Genomic DNA, 19,060 nt, shown 5'->3' with positions numbered 1-19,060 from the left:
AATTAGAGCTTTTTGGCCACAACCATAAACATTACATTTGGAGTGGAGTTAACATGGCCTATGATGAAAAGTACGGAGGTGGATCGCTTGTGTTTGGGGATGTGTGAGCTACAAAGGCACAGGAAATTTGGTCAAAATTGTTGGAAAAATGAATGCAGTATGTTATCAAAAAATACTGGAGGAACATTTGCATTCATCAGCCAGGAAGCTGTGCATGGGACGTACTTGGACATTCCAACATGACAATGATCCAAAACACAAGGCCAATTCGACCTGTCATTGGCTACAGCAGGATAAAGTGAAGGTTCTGGAGTGGCCATTTCAGTCTCCTGACCTCAATATCATTGAGCCACTCTGGGGAGATCTCCAATGTGCAGTTCATGCAAGACACCCCAATAATTTGCAGGAACTGGAGGCTTTTTGCCAAGAGGAATGTGCAGCTTCACCATCTGAAGATAAAGAGCCTCATCTACAAATACCAAAAGAGACTTCAAACGGTCATTGATGTTAAAGAGGGCAATACACGGTATTAATAACTGGGGCATGTAAACTTTTGATCTGGGTCATTTGGCTAGTTTTTGTTGCCATTATGATTTAAAAAGAGTAAACAGTTGATTGATAATAAATGGCTTTAGCCAAACACTAACCATGAGTGAAAAACATTTTTGTGTTATTCATATTCTCTGAAAAATGGCCAAGAAATCATAAATACTGCTAGGGTATGTAAAATTATGAGCACAACTGTATGCATTATAATACATGCATAACATAGGTCACATCTAGATGTGTATATATATAATATACATACACACCTACACATATAAAAACATGCATTGTGACACAATATAATTTGAAGTTATTACATATCAAAGGGTATGTTTAAGCTTGTTAAATGGATATTCCAAGAAAACTGATCATATACATTTTGTTCTGAACCCCTTTTCAAAAGCCTTTTTCACATGTTTAATGGAAAGACACCTTTAGTGCTATCTTCTGAAGAAATCTGGTATATAACGATAAGATACATTGGTCCTCTTTGGGAACTAGAGGTCACTGGCCAGACTCCAGTCCACCTGGTAATGTGCAACAGGAAGGGTTGTTTCCTAGTGCATTTAGAGAAATGGCAATCCCTTCATCTTAAAAAAAAAAAAAAAAAAAAAAAGTTAAGTACAGTGGTACCTTGGATTACAAGCACAATTAGTTCCAAAAGAATGCTTTATATCCAAAGCACTCATAAAGCGAGTTTCCCCATAGAAGTCAATAGAAACTCAGATAATTCATTCCACGGTGACTTCTATTGTATGCAGTACTGCATGTAGACAGAGGTGGGGGGGGGGGGGGGAGCGGAGACACTTGGAAACCGCTCGGAGCCGCTCTGATGCACTCGGAGAAGCTCAAAAACACTCGTGAATGGAGTGTTTCCTGAGTGCCTCCGAGGTAATCCGAGCTCCACTGTTGCTCCTGTACCTCTGGCCAAATATGGTACTGCACACCGCAGAGGCTTGAACCCTGCTCATTTTGCAAGACAACACTCTCAAACAGAGTCAGGATTTTTAGAAAAAAATAATAGCTCGTATTGTGAAACGCTCGTTAACCGCGTTACTCACAATCCAAAGTATTACTGTAATATTTTGACTTTGTCCTTAGCTGTGATAGACCTCAGTAGTCTTTAAAGTGACTACAAGAAACAAATACAGACGGGCGCACCTGTTTAGTGTATTCTGCCATAAAAACACTTTATTCAGGAATAGTCATAAAATGTACTCATAAACGTATGAATAAAGAACGCTCATCAAGCATTCTTTAGTCATTAAAGTGAACCTGTACTCAGACTATGGACAATAAAGTATTTACATATTGTAAACATTTAAAAGAGCTTTTTACAAGCCCTTGCTAAACTCTCTATGTGCATGTACTGAAGAATAATTCATCTTCAAAGATTAGAACAGACACTGGAGTCACATTCCAGTCAGTTCATTCACTTCCAGATTATTACATGTTAACAAAGTGCCAGAAAAGGCCCAATCAGTATTTTTTTTGCTAGAAAATCAGAACCCCCAAGTATTAATATATCTATCATAATATAAATATATATATATATATATATATATATATATATATATATATATATATATATACACAAATTTATTTTTTAAGCAGAGGCCCTAGAGAATAAATTGGTGGGTTTTGCTAATTTTTCATGTCAAGTGGTATTTATGCAGCGGATTTTCAAAACAGTTTTTTGAATTTTAATGCTAAAAAAAAACAATACATAACCCAATTTTTTTAAAATATAAAAGAGGACATTACCCCGAGTAGATATATACCAAACATGCCACACCCTAAAACTGGCCATGCGTGTGCAATGGCGACAACCTACATAAATTTAACTATCCATAGGTGACTTTTTAAAAGCCTTTACAGGTTACCACTTTAAATGTACAGAGGAGGTCTAGTGCTTGAATTACTGCCCATGATCTGACGTTCACGGTGATGCATCACATGTGTAGGACGATCGATGTATGCGCGTGTGCGGGACTGTCATGTGCATGAGAGGAATTGGGGCATTTTCATTTTTTAATTAAGCAGATCTGATAAACCTATTCCTCTAGTTACTGAGCTTAAGGCTGTAAACCATCTAGGCGTCCCAGATCGCAGGCAGAATCTGAGATTCTGCTAGCAATCCTGAATCACGGCAAATCGGGGGACGCCCTTTCCAATGGCATCCTGACCACAGTGCGATTTATGCCTACAATAATATCGCGCAAACAAAAATTGTGGGATGCTTGTTGCCCAAAAGAAGTTTGCGAAAGGAGCCTATGAGAAGTGGAGCTGCGATTTCCATTACCCTGTAATTGGAGGATAGTTTTCTCCCCAGCAGCTGTGGCTACAAAAGTCAATAAGGGCTTGTATTAAAGTTTATTTACTTCTTGTTTACACTTTTTAAATACCATATTGTCCATAACATGGGCACTGGTGCACTTTAAGCATGGCACTTGCCCCCGCTGGAACCTTCATAATTTTGGTGGGAAGATCCCTGCTGGGGTCTCATACCATTTCCAAGCTGGAGGGTGAGGAAAACCACCATTCCATTCAAATCAAGCAATTAATTTTCAGTTGACCCTTTAATTATCCTATATATTGTGATATATTATAATTAGGTGTGCGCCTGTACATACATAAGCAGGATAATGACATGTTAATTACAGAATTTCAAGCAATAAGAATTAAAGAAAAAAAATAAAGAAAAAAAATAATATATATTCTCTTGTGCTTTCAATGCATTCATTGTAATGTCCTTATCTTCTTTCCGGCTTTTGTTGCAAAGTGAAACAGCTATCTATTTTATCTTAGTATAACCAAGTTCAGCATAGTGTCATGACATCACTGTCAGAAAAATCCCACGTGTGTAAAATCCAGGCGTCGACTGTGCATCAATCTTATATGTTCCCGTCTCCACATGTAAACATACCTGACATCAGATGCAACACAGGAAAGGAATGTCGTGTGTACTGGTAAATGGAATGGGGAGCAAGGCTGTTTTCTCTCTAATACATAGAAAACAATCTGGCAGGGGATGGAAATCCGCTAACAGTAGAGGAATGACTGAGAAGGCATTCACTTGCAAGCAAAGCTTGATTGACAAGCCAGTGTTTGGTTGCGGCTGTCCGTACGGATGGAGCATAATTAGAACTGGCTTGTGCTGCTTGGGTCACATTGTAACAATCGCACTATTGAGGGATCGCTCTTGGCACCTTTAATAAATTCTTCAAGGGAAAGTTTACCTAGAAGAAAGAGAAGACAAGACAGTCACACAAATTGAAACTGAAAACTACGACTTATACCATGCGGTTTTCTACAAAAGAGGCATAACACATGGACTGATATATATCAAGTGGACTTAAAGTTCACACACCCCTGTTAAAATGTCAGGTTTCTGTGATTTAAAAAAATGAGACAAAGATGTGGTTGCATAAGTGTGCACACCCTCTTATAACTGGGGATGTAGCTGTGTTCAGAATTAAGCAATCACATTCAGCCCTGGTTCACACTGGAGCGAATTGGCATGCAATTTGACATGTCGAATCGCATGCCAAATCGGCAGCAATTGCTGGCAATAGCATTTGCAGCGCCACACGGATTCCCAAAAGTAGTTTCTGTACTACTTTTGGCTACTTCAGGGGGTGCGATTTCCATTGACATCTGTGCAGCAACCCACACAGATATCTCTGAAATTGCCCCCGAAGTCGGGACTGACATGCGGAAATGAAACCGTGCTGAACTCGCACAAATTTCATTCCCGCTGTCAGCGTGAACCTGGGCTAAAACACATGTTAAATAGGAGTCAGTACACACCTGCCATCATTTAACGTGCCTCCGATTAACCCCAAATAAAGATCAGCTGTTCAAGTAGGTCTTTCCTGACTTTTTCTTAGTCGCATCCTACATCAAAAGCCATGGTCCGCAGAGAGCTTCCAAAGCATCAGAGGGATCTCATTGTTAAAAGGTATCAGTCAGGAGAAGGGTACCAACAAATTTCCAATACATTAGATATACCATGGAATACAGTGAAGACAGTCATCATCAAGTGTAGAAAATATGGCACAACAGTGACATTACAAAGACTGGACGTCCCTCCACAATTGATGAAAAGACGAGAATAAAACTGATCAGGGAGGCTGCCAAGAGGCCTAACAGCAACATTAATGGAGCTGCAGGAATATCTGGCAAGTACTGGCTGTGTAGTACATGTGACAATCTCCTGTATTCTTTATATGTCTGGGCCATGGGGTAGAGTGGCAAGACAGAAGCCTTTTCTTATGAAGAAAAACATCCAAGCCTGGCTACATTTTGCAAAAACACATCTGAAGACAAAAGCATGTGGGAAAAATGTGTTACGGACTGATGAAACCAAGGTTGAACTTTTTGGCCATAGTTCCAAAAGATATATTTGGGACAAAAACATTGCACATGACCAAAGGAACACCATATCCACTGTGAAGCATGGTGGTAGCAGCATCATGCTTTGGGGCGGTTTTTCTTCAGCTGGAACAGGGGCCTTAGTCAAGGTAGAGGGACTTATGAATAGTTCCAAATGCCAGTCAATATTGGCACAAAACCTTCAGGCTTCTGCTAGAAAGCTGAACATGAAGAGGAACTTCATCTTTCAGCATGATAACGACCCTAAGCATAAATCCAAAACAAAAGGAAAAAGACTTCACCTATGTCCTCACAAGTATAAATAGAGAATTCAATTGAGGCTATAATGGACTTGGATTGTACCGTACAAAAGCTTTGGATACACAAGGCAATGTGTATAAAAGTTACATTTTATTACAACATATAAAAATATACATATCATTAAAAAAGGTATGTAGCGCTATAGATTCACAGATGAGGTGACACTGGAAGAGTTGTCGCAACCAATTGACCATATACCATTTGTGAATTAATGCTCAACGTGTTTCCCGGAAAAGGTCACTGCTTCTTCAGGAGATTTTTAGATATACAGAGTTATAGAGCAGATATCAGTATCATACTACAAATAAAATAAAAAAATACATTAATCATAACATCAATAAACATTTGTAGTAGGGATGCACCGAATGGGTTTTTTGGTGCCGAAACCGATACCGAAAATGAAAAATACACTAGGCCGAAAACCGAAACAGCACCAGTACCGAAAATGACTGTTTTTAAAAAATATTTTTATACAGGAGATGGTCAGAGACTGGGGACATGGTACAGGAGGTGGTCAGAGACTGGGGACATGGTACAGGAGGTGGTCAGAGACTGGCGACGCGGTACAGGAGGTGGTCAGAGACTGGCGACGCGGTACAGGAGGTGGTCAGAGACTGGCGACGCGGTACAGGAGGTGGTCAGAGACTGGCGACGCGGTACAGGAGGTGGTCAGAGACTGGCGACGCGGTACAGGAGGTGGTCAGAGACTGGCGACATGATAAAAGAGATAAGTGCAGCCAGTGTTGCCCCCAGTGATGCAGCCAGCTATGCCCCCCACTGATGCAGCCAGCTATGCCCCCCACTGATGCAGCCAGCTATGCCCCCCACTGATGCAGCCAGCTATGCCCCCCACTGATGCAGCCAGCTATGCCCCCCACTGATGCAGCCAGCTATGCCCCTCTGCAGTGAAGAGAGCCGTCTGGTTGAATAGAGCGCCGGGAACATCCCTAATTTGTAGTCATAGAAAACTAGTACGCACAGCATGTATGGTGGTATTCTATTTACATTGCCCTACCCAGGACAAAATCATGTGCATGAGTCCAATGAGAAGATTCTCCCCGGTAGGTGTGGGAACCCCCACAAACAGGGACCATGGTCTGATGGAAAAAATTTGTAAAGATCACAAGCCGAGTGCAAAAGTGTACTGCTGATAGAGCAACTGTGAATTCAGTTTGAGGGTATACAGTACCTCACAAAAGTGAGTACATGCCTTACATGTTTGAAAATATTATGTTATATATAAAAATGTAATTGCATGTGACAAAACTGAAGAAATGACACTTTGCTACAATGTACAGTAGTGAGTGTACAGCTTGTATAACAGTGTGAATGTCAAAATGAAAATGTCCAAATTGGCCCAAAGCGTCAATATTTTGTGTGGCCACTATTATTTTCCAGCACTGCCTTAACCCTCTTGGGCGTGGAGTTCACCAGAGCTTCACAGGTTGTCACTGGAGTCCTCTTCCACTCCTCCATGACGATATCAAGGATATTAGAGACCTTGCACTCTTCCACCATCCATTTTTTGGATGCCCCGCAGATGCTCAATAGGGTCTAGGTCTGGAGACTTGCTTGGCCAGTCCATCACCTTTACCCTCAGCTTCTTTAGCAAGACAGTGGTTGTCTTGGAGGTGTATTTGGGGTCATTATGTTGGAATACTGCCCCCCCCCCTCAATCTCTGCAGCAGTGCTGGCAGCCCCATACGTCCATTTCCCAAAGAAAACCTCTGGATATGACTGAGTGAGTGCACTCAACTTATTTGGTCGACTATGGCGAGGACTGTTCTGAGATGAACCTGTCCTGTTAAATCGCTGCATGGACTTGGCCACCATACTGCAGCTCAGTTTCAGGGTCTTGCCAAACTTCTTATAGCCTCGACCATCTTTATGTAGACCAACTATTCTTTTTTTCAGATCCTCTTTACCATGAGGTGCCATGTTGAACTTCCAGTGACCAGTATGAGAGAGTGAGAGCTATACCAAATTTAACACACTTGAGACCTTGTAACACTAATGAGTCACATGACACCGGGAAGGGAAAATGGCTAACTGAGCGCAATGTGACATTTTCACCTAGGGGTGTACTTACTTTTGTTGCCAGCGGTTTAGACATTAATGGCTGTGTGTTGAGTTATTTTGAGGGGACATCAAATTTACACTGTTATACAAGTTGTACGCTCAATATTTTACATTGTAGCAAAGCGTAATTTCTTCAGTGTTGTCACATGAAAAGATATAATAAAATATTTACAAAAATGTGAGGGGGAAACTCACTTTTGTGAGATACTGTACACTCTATCAAAAATATTTCACACGCACCGTAACAGCAGAGGCATTGATCTGAAGCAGATCCTTTCAATATTTAAACTGGAAAACATTTAAAAAGTTTTTATATAAAACAGCCGCAGCATACCGCAAAATGCACAGATGGTATATGGTCAATTGGTTATGACAACTCTTCCAGTGTCACCTCAACTGTGACTCTATAGAGCTACATACCTTTTTTTAATGAAATGTATATTTTTTATGTTGTAATAAAATGTAACTTTGTACAGTACCATCAAAGTCCATTATAGCCTCAATTTAATTCTCTATTTATGAGTTCTACAGTTTATAGATCACATTAAAGGTGGAAAACTTTCTGAAATTATTTCTTTGTCTCATTTTTTTTACATAAGAGAAACCTGAAATTTTACCAGGGGTGTGTGTGGACTTTTTATATCCACTGTAAACACATATATATATATATATATATATATATATCTCCACTGTACACACACAGTATACTATATATTTGCTCTAAATATAGGAGCCAGACAAAAAAGGTAGGAACAATAACAAATCAAGCTTTATTTTCAACGACAAAGCATAAAGAACCAAACATCATGGGCATTTAACTTATGCAAACAATTAATATATTCTAATGCGATACACCAGATGTTTTATGAAATGTGTGTCAGTTTTTTTTTTTTCCCAAAGTCCGTTTTCTGTTCAGAGTATAAAATGGCAGAATAAAATAAAAGCTATAAATGACTTGTACTTACCCTGCCAGTCCCATGAGGTGGGCAATTATAAGTAATTGATGGATTCTATTTAAAGTGTTACTAAACCCACAACGGCGAAATCAGTCTGTATATGCAGTAAAGCATGCCTGTTATATACTCACTGTGGAACCTAAGGGGTTAATCCTCTGCACTGTGTAAAAAGACTGTTTTTACACAGCCAAACACTTATAGAAATCACAAGACTGATATATACTGCTGATGAGAAAAGGTGTTTATCAGTTTAAGGCTTGCAGGGTCCTGGGTTCAGTAACACTTTATTTAAAAATCAGACAGCTGTCTCGTTCAGTTAAAATGCTACTGAATGAGACAAAATTTCTCATTTGGTAATTTCAAGGAATTCCCTTTAAAACTCTCAAAGTGTGAAGATTTTATACTTTAGGTTGTTGGGGCTAAAATTAGTAATGTGTGTGTATGTTGTAATCACATGTAACATGATGTGTGAGCTAAACTCTGCTCACCTCCTGGCTTGCCTCCAGCACCACACACAGGGGCTAGCAGGGAGAAGGAGAGGTGAATCATGATGCACACGGATTGGCTAATGCCGAAGGAAAGGGGAGTGTTGTGGGAGAACCTTTCTGCACAACAGCAGCAGATCTACATGGGGAAGGGGTGGAGAATGCACAGAGGTGCCGGTATGTGAAGAAGAAAAGGGTAAGCAGCAGACAAATTTTTAATTAAGTTCATTGGGAAGCTCATGACGCATGTCACGAAATGCATAGAGGCTGCACATCCGCTTCCTACTGACGTCACATCCAGTTTAGTGGTTTCTAACCCCTGTGTGTTGAAATGCACGCAGCGGCTTGGTGGAACAGCGTGCACATCTATCCTAAGCTGTACATGTTGGTGCCAACTCACAGCACATTTAAATGTAAGTGTGTATTGTTTTACTTACAAGCTCTTATCCATTTGCCATAAACCTATTGCACCATCAACCTTTTTATGTTTCTCCCGAGCCTATTTATTTGATTATTGCCAAAGATCAAGATCGGTTCCACTCATATTGCTGGTTGAAAGAAACACAATATTGCTACAAAGCTTTTTTTCTTTAAAGCTCTGGCGAGTTTGCGCTTCTTGTGCACGATTTGTGGTAGAGCACCAACTGAAGGATATAATCGTTTTTTTCCCTTTGAATAAAGGTGATTTGGATTATATTTATTTTTACCCACACAAATATTTTTTGGATTGATGGTTTAGTTTTGTTTTTGGAGGTCTCTCATGAATTTATCACTTATGTTGAATGATGAAGTTTTAAATATACAAGTTAGGGCCATAACCTTTTTCTTAAATCACTTCACTTATTTAGAGTGGTCTAACGACTTTTAAAGGGGCAGCTCCACTCATTACCATTTACACAAACAAAAGGTTTGGGTGCCATCACTTATTACCTTATATACAGTCACATAAATTATTAATGTATTTTAAATAGAAAACTATCTTTAGATAGATTTTTACTCCAAAAGCTTTTTATTAAAATAAATTTGATAAAAATCAAAAAAAATCCAATTTAAAAAACAAAACAAAAAACAAACAAACTGATTTTTATCCACCCAGCATAAATACAAATATTTCTTCTTTGGTTCAAAGGTGAGGGCTCCTTTTCAGTCATGGGATTGGGGCTGCTACTTAGATGGCCCTTTATAATCCTACACTAAAGCTGGTGTTCTGTCAAAAGAGCCAACTCGTGAAAATATGAAATTATGTCACTTCCGGTCTCTCTCCAGCAACAGTAATTGCAGATTATGATCACGTGCCTCTTTTCAGAGAACACAAGCCAGCGTTACACTACAGTAGACAATGAGTTTGCTGTTTTGATACAATGACCAAGCAGTAGAAAAAATTGACGCCTCCTTGGAGATGGCCATCTTGGTGGTTACTAGCGAGCGGATGAACGATACCAACTCATATTGTCTACTGTAGTGTATACAGTGGCTGTGTTCTGTGTAAACAGGCACGTCATCAAAATTAGAAATGACTGTTGCTGGATAGAAACCGATAGTGACGTAATTGGAGATTTTGAGGAGTTGGCTCTTGGCAAAACACTGACCATGGTCGGTTCAAATGTCGGCCGGTTCAGGAGTGACTGGCTGAGATTTTAACCATGTACAGCAGGCTGACTGTACCAAAGTCAATCCATCAACAGGCTTGGGCACAACCAGCATGCTGAATTTTTTTATACTATTATTGCCAGCTGCAATAGCTGCTAGCAATAATCCCTATGTGTTCTCCCCCCACTCCATTGGGAAAACACAATAGCTCTGTGGTAAGGATTCGCCCACCAACACCGACTCAAGCGATTCTCTTTCCTGCAACCTGTGGCTGCGGGAAAGAAAATTGCACCACCCATGGTTGGCTTTAATTTGGTCTTGCTTTATTTCATTTTTTAGATAAACTAGTAATAGGAAGAGATGGGTACAATACTGTGGGCACAGCATAAAACACAAAAGTATTCTTTATTTTATGTATTTATTTATTCTTTATTTAGCCTTTTTTTTTTTTTAACATATTGGAGTCTCCTTTTATATTTTGTTTACCCAAGGTTCAGAAATTTTTCAGTTTGATTCATGTGGCAAAATGTGTAAAATTTGTGTGAATCTTGGATGAAAACCTTTAAAAACAGACCCTTTTATGTTATGTTTTATAGGTTTATTGTCAGTGAAAGAATTCACAAAAGAACAGTCCTATTACAGCTGTCATACAGTCAGTACCTTTTTCTTTAATATATTATGTCAAGAGCTGCAGCGTCGGGTCCTCGCCAGAATGACATGTCATTATCTTACAAATAATAGGCCATTTCTATGGCAACATGCTTATGAAAATCCAAAGAAAATAAATGGCAAAAAAATATAATTACAGGAAGCTACTTCTGCTGTAGATGTTTGTAATTGCAACTCTAATTTCTCTAGTAAAGTAACTGGAACGTCGCTTGCAGCGTTCCTGGAACATGACTAACAAGCCTGTTTGGAGCTGCCTTTTAAAAAGCAACACGGAGCTGAAGGGCAGCTGATGTTCAATGTGGCTGATTTCATAAGCACTAAATGTACTGAATGAGTAATGTCTAGAACTGGGCTAAATATACATTGCAAATCACCAGTACTTAGCACCAATATGTTTAAATGACTGGGAAACTGCCACTGTTGTCAGAAAAGGCAAGAAGGGGTAGAGGGTCTCTGTTGTTCTTTATACTGGGAACAATAACCACAAACTCCTGTAGCACTGGAGGTCTGTTAGAACATAAAGCTTTATGCTACAATTGATTTTTGGGATAAATTAATTTGGGCTCTTCTTTCTTTTATCAAGGTAGTTGTTAAACAGAATGTGTAAAAAAAATAAAAAAATACAAAATAAAAAAAAATGTATTTAATATACAGCGGGAATAATAATTACTGATCACATCACCAAAAACACAGCTTTCTCCTCTTCAGAAGTGATAGTCTGAACCTTGCATTAACCCACACGTTGGTCACAACCCATGCAATCCATACATACAAGGAATCCAAAACAAATAAGTTCAGAAATTAAGTTATGCGTAATAAAATGCGAAGACACAGGAAAAAAGTATTGAACGTGCTAACTGAAATGTATTTAACCACGTCAATACAGGGCATTTTTACCCCCTTCCTGCCCAGACCAATTTTCAGCTTTCAGCGCTGTCACACTTTGAATGACAATTGCGCAGTCACGCTACACTGTACCTATATGACATTTTTAGATTTTTCCCAGAAATAGAGCTTTCTTTCGGTGGTATTTGTTCACCACTGTGTCTTATTTTTTTTTGCTAAAAAAATTAAAAATGCTCTGAAATTTATGAAAAAAAAAACACGTTTTTTCTTCGCTTCACTTAGTAAATTTTGTAAATAAGTAAATTTTCTCTTTCGCTGACTGGCACTGATAAGGCTGTGCTGATGGGCAGCACTGATAAAGAGGCAATGACAGGCATTGATAGGCATCGATTGGTGTCACTGGACAGGGGTGGTCCCCAGGGTTCTGTGCTGGGACCAATCCTATTTAATTTGTTCATAAACAACCTGGAGGATGGGGTAAACAGTTCAATCTTCGTATTTGAGGACGATACCGAGCTAAGCAGGGCAATAACTTCTCTGCAGGATGTGGAAACCTTGCAAAAAGATCTGAATTAATGGGGTGTGCAACTACATGGCAAATAAGGTTCAATGTAGAAAAATGTAAAATAACTCATTTGGGTGTGAAAAATATGAATGCATTCTATATAATGTGGGGAGAACCTCTTGGGGAATCTAGGGTGGAAAAGGACCTGGGGGGTCCTAGTAGATGGTATGCTCAGCAATGGCATGCAATTCCAAGTTGTTGATAACAAAGCAAACAGAATATTGTCATGCATTAAAAATGGGGTCAACTCCAGAGATAAAACGATAATTCTACCGCTCTACAAGACTCTGGTCCAGCCGCCCCTAGAGTATGCTGTCCAGTTCTGGGCACCAGTCCTCAGGAAGGATGTACAGGAAATGGAGCGAGTACAAAGAAGGGCAACAAAGCTAATAAAAGGTCTGGAGGATATTAGTTATGAGGAAAGGTTGCAAGCACTGAACTTATTCTCTTTGGAGAAGAGATGTTTGAGAGAGTGTCCTGTCGGGTAGTCAAGACACCATACACAGTGTGTGGATGATCAAGAATACAAAAATGTATTCCGGCTTCACAGAATAATATGCAATAAACAAAGAAGGGGTCGTATAGGGGGAAGGCCCCATGAACAACCAATCACATTCAAGCATTAGGTTAATACAATATACAATATTAACCTAAAAGATATTCATAGTAATTCTGCCTAGAGACACACTCGACGTCACAATGTTTGACCATATCACCTTGGCTTGAGGCCAATGTTCTCAACACACAATATATGTTCTTAATGTCCAGCAACTAACCACAGACACATCCTGCTTCACACTTCGCCTTAGCACGTCTGGTAATTTTAGCACAAGCTTAGCATGAGATGAAAGCATTTTCTAAAAATGATCTTCTAAAAAACAGACCCAAGGAGTAACTCTACCTTCCCTTACAATATCTAAAGAGTAACTCCACATTTCCTTACAGAGGGGATATGAGTTCAATATACAAATATCATACTGGTGACCTCACAATAGGGATAAAACTTTTCGTGGAAGGGAGTTTAACAAGACTCGTGGCCACTTATTAGAATTAGAAGAAAATAGGTTTAACCTTAAAACTATGTAGAGGGTTCTTTACTGTAAGAGCGGCAAAGATGTGGAATTCCCTTCCACAGGTGGTGGTCTCAGCTGGGGGCATCGATAGTTTCAAGAAACTATTAGATAAGCACCTGAACGACTGCAACATACAGGGATGTACAATGTAATACTGACATATAATCACACACATAGGTTGGACTTGATGGACTTGTGTATTTTTTCAACCTCACCTACTATGTAACCTATGTAATCTTTTGGCATTTTCCATTTACACTAATTGGCATCTGTTGTGGGCACCTCTGATGGGGGCTGCGCTGATAATCAATGCCCCCCCCCCCGGTCAGGAGAGCCATTGATTGGGTCTCCTCGCGACCTTCTCAGCACGAACTAAGGAAAGCCGATGATTGGTCACAGCTGATCAAGTGGTAAAGAGCCTACGTCATAGGCTCTTTACCGAGGGCGCACAGATGGGCTTATCCTGCTGGACATTACAGGACGCTCAGTAGTCAGGATAACTGATCCCCTGCTCGGTCGTCATTCTGCTATACGCTGGGTGGGATGTGGTTAATACTTGGTACAAAATTTGCTGGTAATGACAACTTCAAGATGCCTCCTGTATGGAGAAACTAGTCTAATACATTGTTCAAGTGTGATTTTGGCCTATTCTTCCACACAGTCTTCAAATCTTGCAGGTTTCCTGGGCCTCTTTTATGAACTCTGATCTTTAATTCTTGCAGTAGATTTTCTACTGGATTCAAGTCCGGTGATTGGCTGAGCCATTCTAGCAGCTTTATTTTCTTTATTTGAAAGCAATTGAGAGTTTTCTTGGCTTTGTGTTTGGAATCATTGTATTGCTGAAAATATCTCAAACAGATGGTACAGCGCTCCAACTAAAATAAAATGATTACTAACATATTAAAATTAATAAAAAGTCCAAAGATAGCTTTTGAGTCAAAAAGTCCACGTGAGGAATCTTCAGTGGTATACAGTCAGTTCATGCATAAAGTGACTTAGTGCCAAGGGGGGGACCACCACCAATGGTAAAATTGGCTGCTCACCTCATCGTATGGACCCTTTAAATTACAGAGGGTCGTATGCACTTAAATATCAACTCATCCAATCGCTGTACTCCTCTCCGACAATATCTGACCAATTCACAAACGAAAACACAGCTTTCTCCTATTCAGAGTCAAATGAACTGACACGTTCGTGGAATACCCACACTGGATCGGTATATAGCAGTATTCACAATTCCTCAGACCATGTGGATAGAAAGACAGGCCATAGTGCTCTCCATAGAAAAACGTTTTAATGATGAATATACATAAAAAACACACTTACAATAACGAAGCTTCATACGATCTTTAAAATGATCAATGACCGCGGGTGACGTCACGTGATCTCCGTCCGTACGTTACGTCCCTATGGGCGGGACTTCATCAGCGGACACGGAAACTACGTGACACCCGATATATGAATATACAATACGGGGTTCCTATAGTGCGCTTACGGTGAGCACGACGTGACGGACAGCCTCTCCATGTTTACGAAAGTTACCAAGGTAACACATCCTGTCGTGTAGTACGAATCTACACGATAACAGGCAAAGACCTCAGGGAAGCCCTTGTGAATTTAAACAAACGTTACCAAGTTAACGGCTCATCCCATCATGCCTATCCGCACTATGCAAATGAGCACAGCAACGAGCGGAATATAAAAAAGGAATCAGATAAATATTTGCAAACATTGCCATTGCCACAATGAATCCCTTCCCCTTATGTATATAATGTAATCAAATAAAGAAAAACTGCTTAATGGGTACCAATACAAAAGAACCCCATTATTAAACACATTTTTAAATTGCAAAGCATGAACTTTTTTCTCCAAACTTGAGTTTACAAAGTCCACCTCCTACAAAATACAAATAAAGATGTGTTTCGAACTTAATATTCAAAAACAATTAAGAATATTAAAATGTGTATAATACACATATATCAACGTGACATCACCTGCAGCCAATAAATTAAATAGTACTAAAAATACAATAAAAAGTAAACAATAAAATCATCGATCAGTAATAAAACAGTTAATATCAAAATCGACATTCAATCCACCAGGCATTAATACATTGGTCTCATGTATCCAGTAAGATTCCCTACGACTTAACTGGCGTATGAAATTACCCCCCCTCCAATGTTTTGTGACCCTCTCAATCCCCCAAAACTTTAGGCCTTTAGGGTTTTGCTGATGGAATTGTTTAAAGTGTCGGGACACATTGTGGGTTTTCAGACCTTTTTTAATATTCTCTACATGTTCTGCTAAACGCACATGTAAAGGTCTAGAAGTGCGTCCTATATATTGTAACCCACATTCGCGCACTAACATGTAAACCACTCCGATCGTGTCACATGTAATCAATTGCCGAATATCGTATTCCCTATTAGTTGCAGAGGCCAGAAACTTCTTCCGTTTCTTAATGTTGACTTTAGAATGCTTACACGGCTTGCACCGCCCACAAGCATAAAACCCCCCCAAAAAGGAGAACAATCGGTTCTCTGATGGAATAGGGGGGTTAAGAACGCTGGGAGCAAGACGGTCCCTCAGAGAGGGAGCTTTTTTATAAATAAACTGTGGACGAGTAGGTAGAACGGGTCCCAAAATTTTGTCCTGCTTTAAAATGGACCAATGTTTAGACACTATCTTTTCAAATTTTTTGTGTTGAACATTGTAAACTAAAATCATTCTAAAATTTTGCTCACTATTATTAGTCTCCCTAGGTTGACTGGAAACTAAAGTAGTCCTATCAATCCGTTTGACCTTTTCAAATTCTGCCTACAAAATCCTAAATAGAGACCCAATGTTAATGTATAAAGATGAACTGCATTCCATTGTAGAAGATGGAAAAGACCAAAGGATCTTATCCAAAAAGGAAGCAGCATATCTAGACCCTTTGTTTTGTAGAACCCCTATAATATATTTTTTCTCCCTAAGATCCATAAAGACAGTACCAATCCCCCAGGGAAGCCTATAGTGAACGGTATTGATTCTGTATCTGCTAGATTGGGTCAATATATTGACTTTTTTCTTCAGCCTTTAGTGGTGAATACTCCGGCATACCTAAAAGATACTAAACATATTATACAAATTTTGGAAGAATTGGGATGTTCCCCTTCCAGTATTTTGGTGACAGCTGATGTAGGCTCCCTATACACCATCATAGGTCATGATGACGCTATGACCTCAGTTGAGTGGGCCTTGTCATCATCAGCATTGTCGGGTAGACATCAGGAATTTTTGCTGACTTGTTTAAACTTTTGCCTGAGCCAAAATTATTTTTGGTATGGCAAGGAGTTTTATTTACAGACCAGAGGGGTTGCGATGGGAGCTCGTTTTGCTCCCAGTGTGGCCAACTTATTTATGGCCCACTGGGGGGAAGAAGCAGTTTTTAAACATCGCCCCCCAGAACTGGTGTGCTACCGTAGATTTATAGATGATCTTATCTTGATTTGGGATGGTACTAGATCGTCACTCGATATTTTTATTCAATCATTGGATTCCAATGATAGGAATATTTCGCTCACATGGAATGTGAGTCAAGATCATATAGTCTTTTTGGATCTGGAGATCAACAAAGATTTGGGTAACTTCAGGTTGGTTAACCATTTTAAACCTACTGATCGTAACGCTTATATTCCCCTGGGGAGTTTTCATCACCAATCTTGGTTGTGCAACATCCCCAGGGGACAATTCATTAGGTTACATCGTAATTGTACGAGGAGTGAGGATTACATATCTCAATCCGATGTGTTGATCTCCAGATTTGAACAAAAGGGATATGATCGGTCGGTCTTGAAGGCAGAATTTGAAAAGGTCAAACAGATTGATAGGACTACTTTAGTCTCCAGTCAACCTAGGGAGACTAATAATAGTGAGCAAAATTTTAGAATGATTTTAGATTACAATGTTCAACACAAAAAATTTGAAAAGATAGTGTCTAAACATTGGTCCATTTTAAAGCAGGACACAATTTTGGGACCCGTACTACCTACTCGTCCACAGTTTATTTATAAAAAAGCTCCCTCTCTGAGGGACCGTCTTGCTCCCAGCGTTCTTAACCCCCCTATTCCATCAGAGAACCGATTGTTCTCCTTTTTGGGGGGGTTTTATGCTTGTGGGCGGTGCAAGCCGTGTAAGCATTCTAAAGTCAACATTAAGAAACGGAAGAAGTTTCTGGCCTCTGCAACTAATAGGGAATACGATATTCGGCAATTGATTACATGTGACATGATCGGAGTGGTTTACATGTTAGAGTGCGAATGTGGGTTACAATATATAGGACGCACTTCTAGACCTTTACATGTGCGTTTAGCAGAACATGTAGAGAATATTAAAAAAGGTCTGAAAACCCACAATGTGTCCCGACACTTTAAACAATTCCATCAGCAAAACCCTAAAGGCCTAAAGTTCTGGGGGATTGAGAGGGTCACAAAACATTGGAGGGGGGGTAATTTCATACGCCAGTTAAGTCGTAGGGAATCTTACTGGATACATGAGACCAATGTATTAATGCCTGGTGGATTGAATGTCGATTTTGATATTAACTGTTTTATTACTGATCGATGATTTTATTGTTTACTTTTTATTGTATTTTTAGTACTATTTAATTTATTGGCTGCAGGTGATGTCACGTTGATATATGTGTATTATACACATTTTAATATTCTTAATTGTTTTTGAATATTAAGTTCGAAACACATCTTTATTTGTATTTTGTAGGAGGTGGACTTTGTAAACTCAAGTTTGGAGAAAAAAGTTCATGCTTTGCAATTTAAAAATGTGTTTAATAATGGGGTTCTTTTGTATTGGTACCCATTAAGCAGTTTTTCTTTATTTGATTACATTATATACATAAGGGGAAGGGATTCATTGTGGCAATGGCAATGTTTGCAAATATTTATATGATTCCTTTTTTATATTCCGCTCGTTGCTGTGCTCATTTGCATAGTGCGGATAGGCATGATGGGATGAGCCGTTAACTTGGTAACTTTTGTTTAAATTCACAAGGGCTTCCCTGAGGTCTTTGCCTGTTATCGTGTAGATTCGTACTACACGACAGGATGTGTTGTTACCTTGGTAACTTTCGTAAACATGGAGAGGCTGTCCGTCACGTCGTGCTCACCGTAAGCGCACTATAGGAACCCCGTATTGTCTATTCATATATCGGGTGTCACGTAGTTTCCGTGTCCGCTGATGAAGTCCCGCCCATAGGGACGTAACGTACGGACGGAGATCACGTGACGTCACCCGCGGTCATTGATCATTTTAAAGATCGTATGAAGCTTCGTTATTGTAAGTGTGTTTTTTATGTATATTCATCATTAAAACGTTTTTCTATGGAGAGCACTATGGCCTGTCTTTCTATCCACATGGTCTGAGGAATTGTGAATACTGCTATATACCGATCCAGTGTGGGTATTCCACGAACGTGTCAGTTCATTTGACTCTGAATAGGAGAAAGCTGTGTTTTCGTTTGTGAATTGGTCAGATATTGTCGGAGAGGAGTACAGCGAT

General features: G+C 39.6%; 1 protein-coding gene across 2 annotated transcripts in view; it reads right to left on the bottom strand.

Moving 5' to 3' along the window:
* Nucleotides 1–1,710: 1,710 nt before the first annotated feature.
* Nucleotides 1,711–19,060, bottom strand: part of HPCAL1 (hippocalcin like 1) — a 328,942-nt gene continuing 311,592 nt past the window's right edge. For both annotated transcript variants that reach the window (XM_077488773.1, XM_077488772.1), the window contains one exon: nt 1,711–3,785. In XM_077488773.1, coding sequence (XP_077344899.1) covers nt 3,688–3,785 — 98 coding nt within the window. In that variant the 3' untranslated portion in view covers nt 1,711–3,687. The remainder of the gene's footprint in view (nt 3,786–19,060) is intronic.

This window comes from Lithobates pipiens, unplaced genomic scaffold, assembly GCF_037356315.1.
Source record: "Lithobates pipiens isolate NorthernLeopardFrog02 unplaced genomic scaffold, aLitPip1_a1.2 Scaffold_18, whole genome shotgun sequence".
Taxonomy (NCBI): Eukaryota; Metazoa; Chordata; class Amphibia; order Anura; family Ranidae; genus Lithobates; species Lithobates pipiens.
Note: the sequence above shows the minus strand (reverse complement) of the source record. Positions and strands in the feature narration are given on the sequence as shown.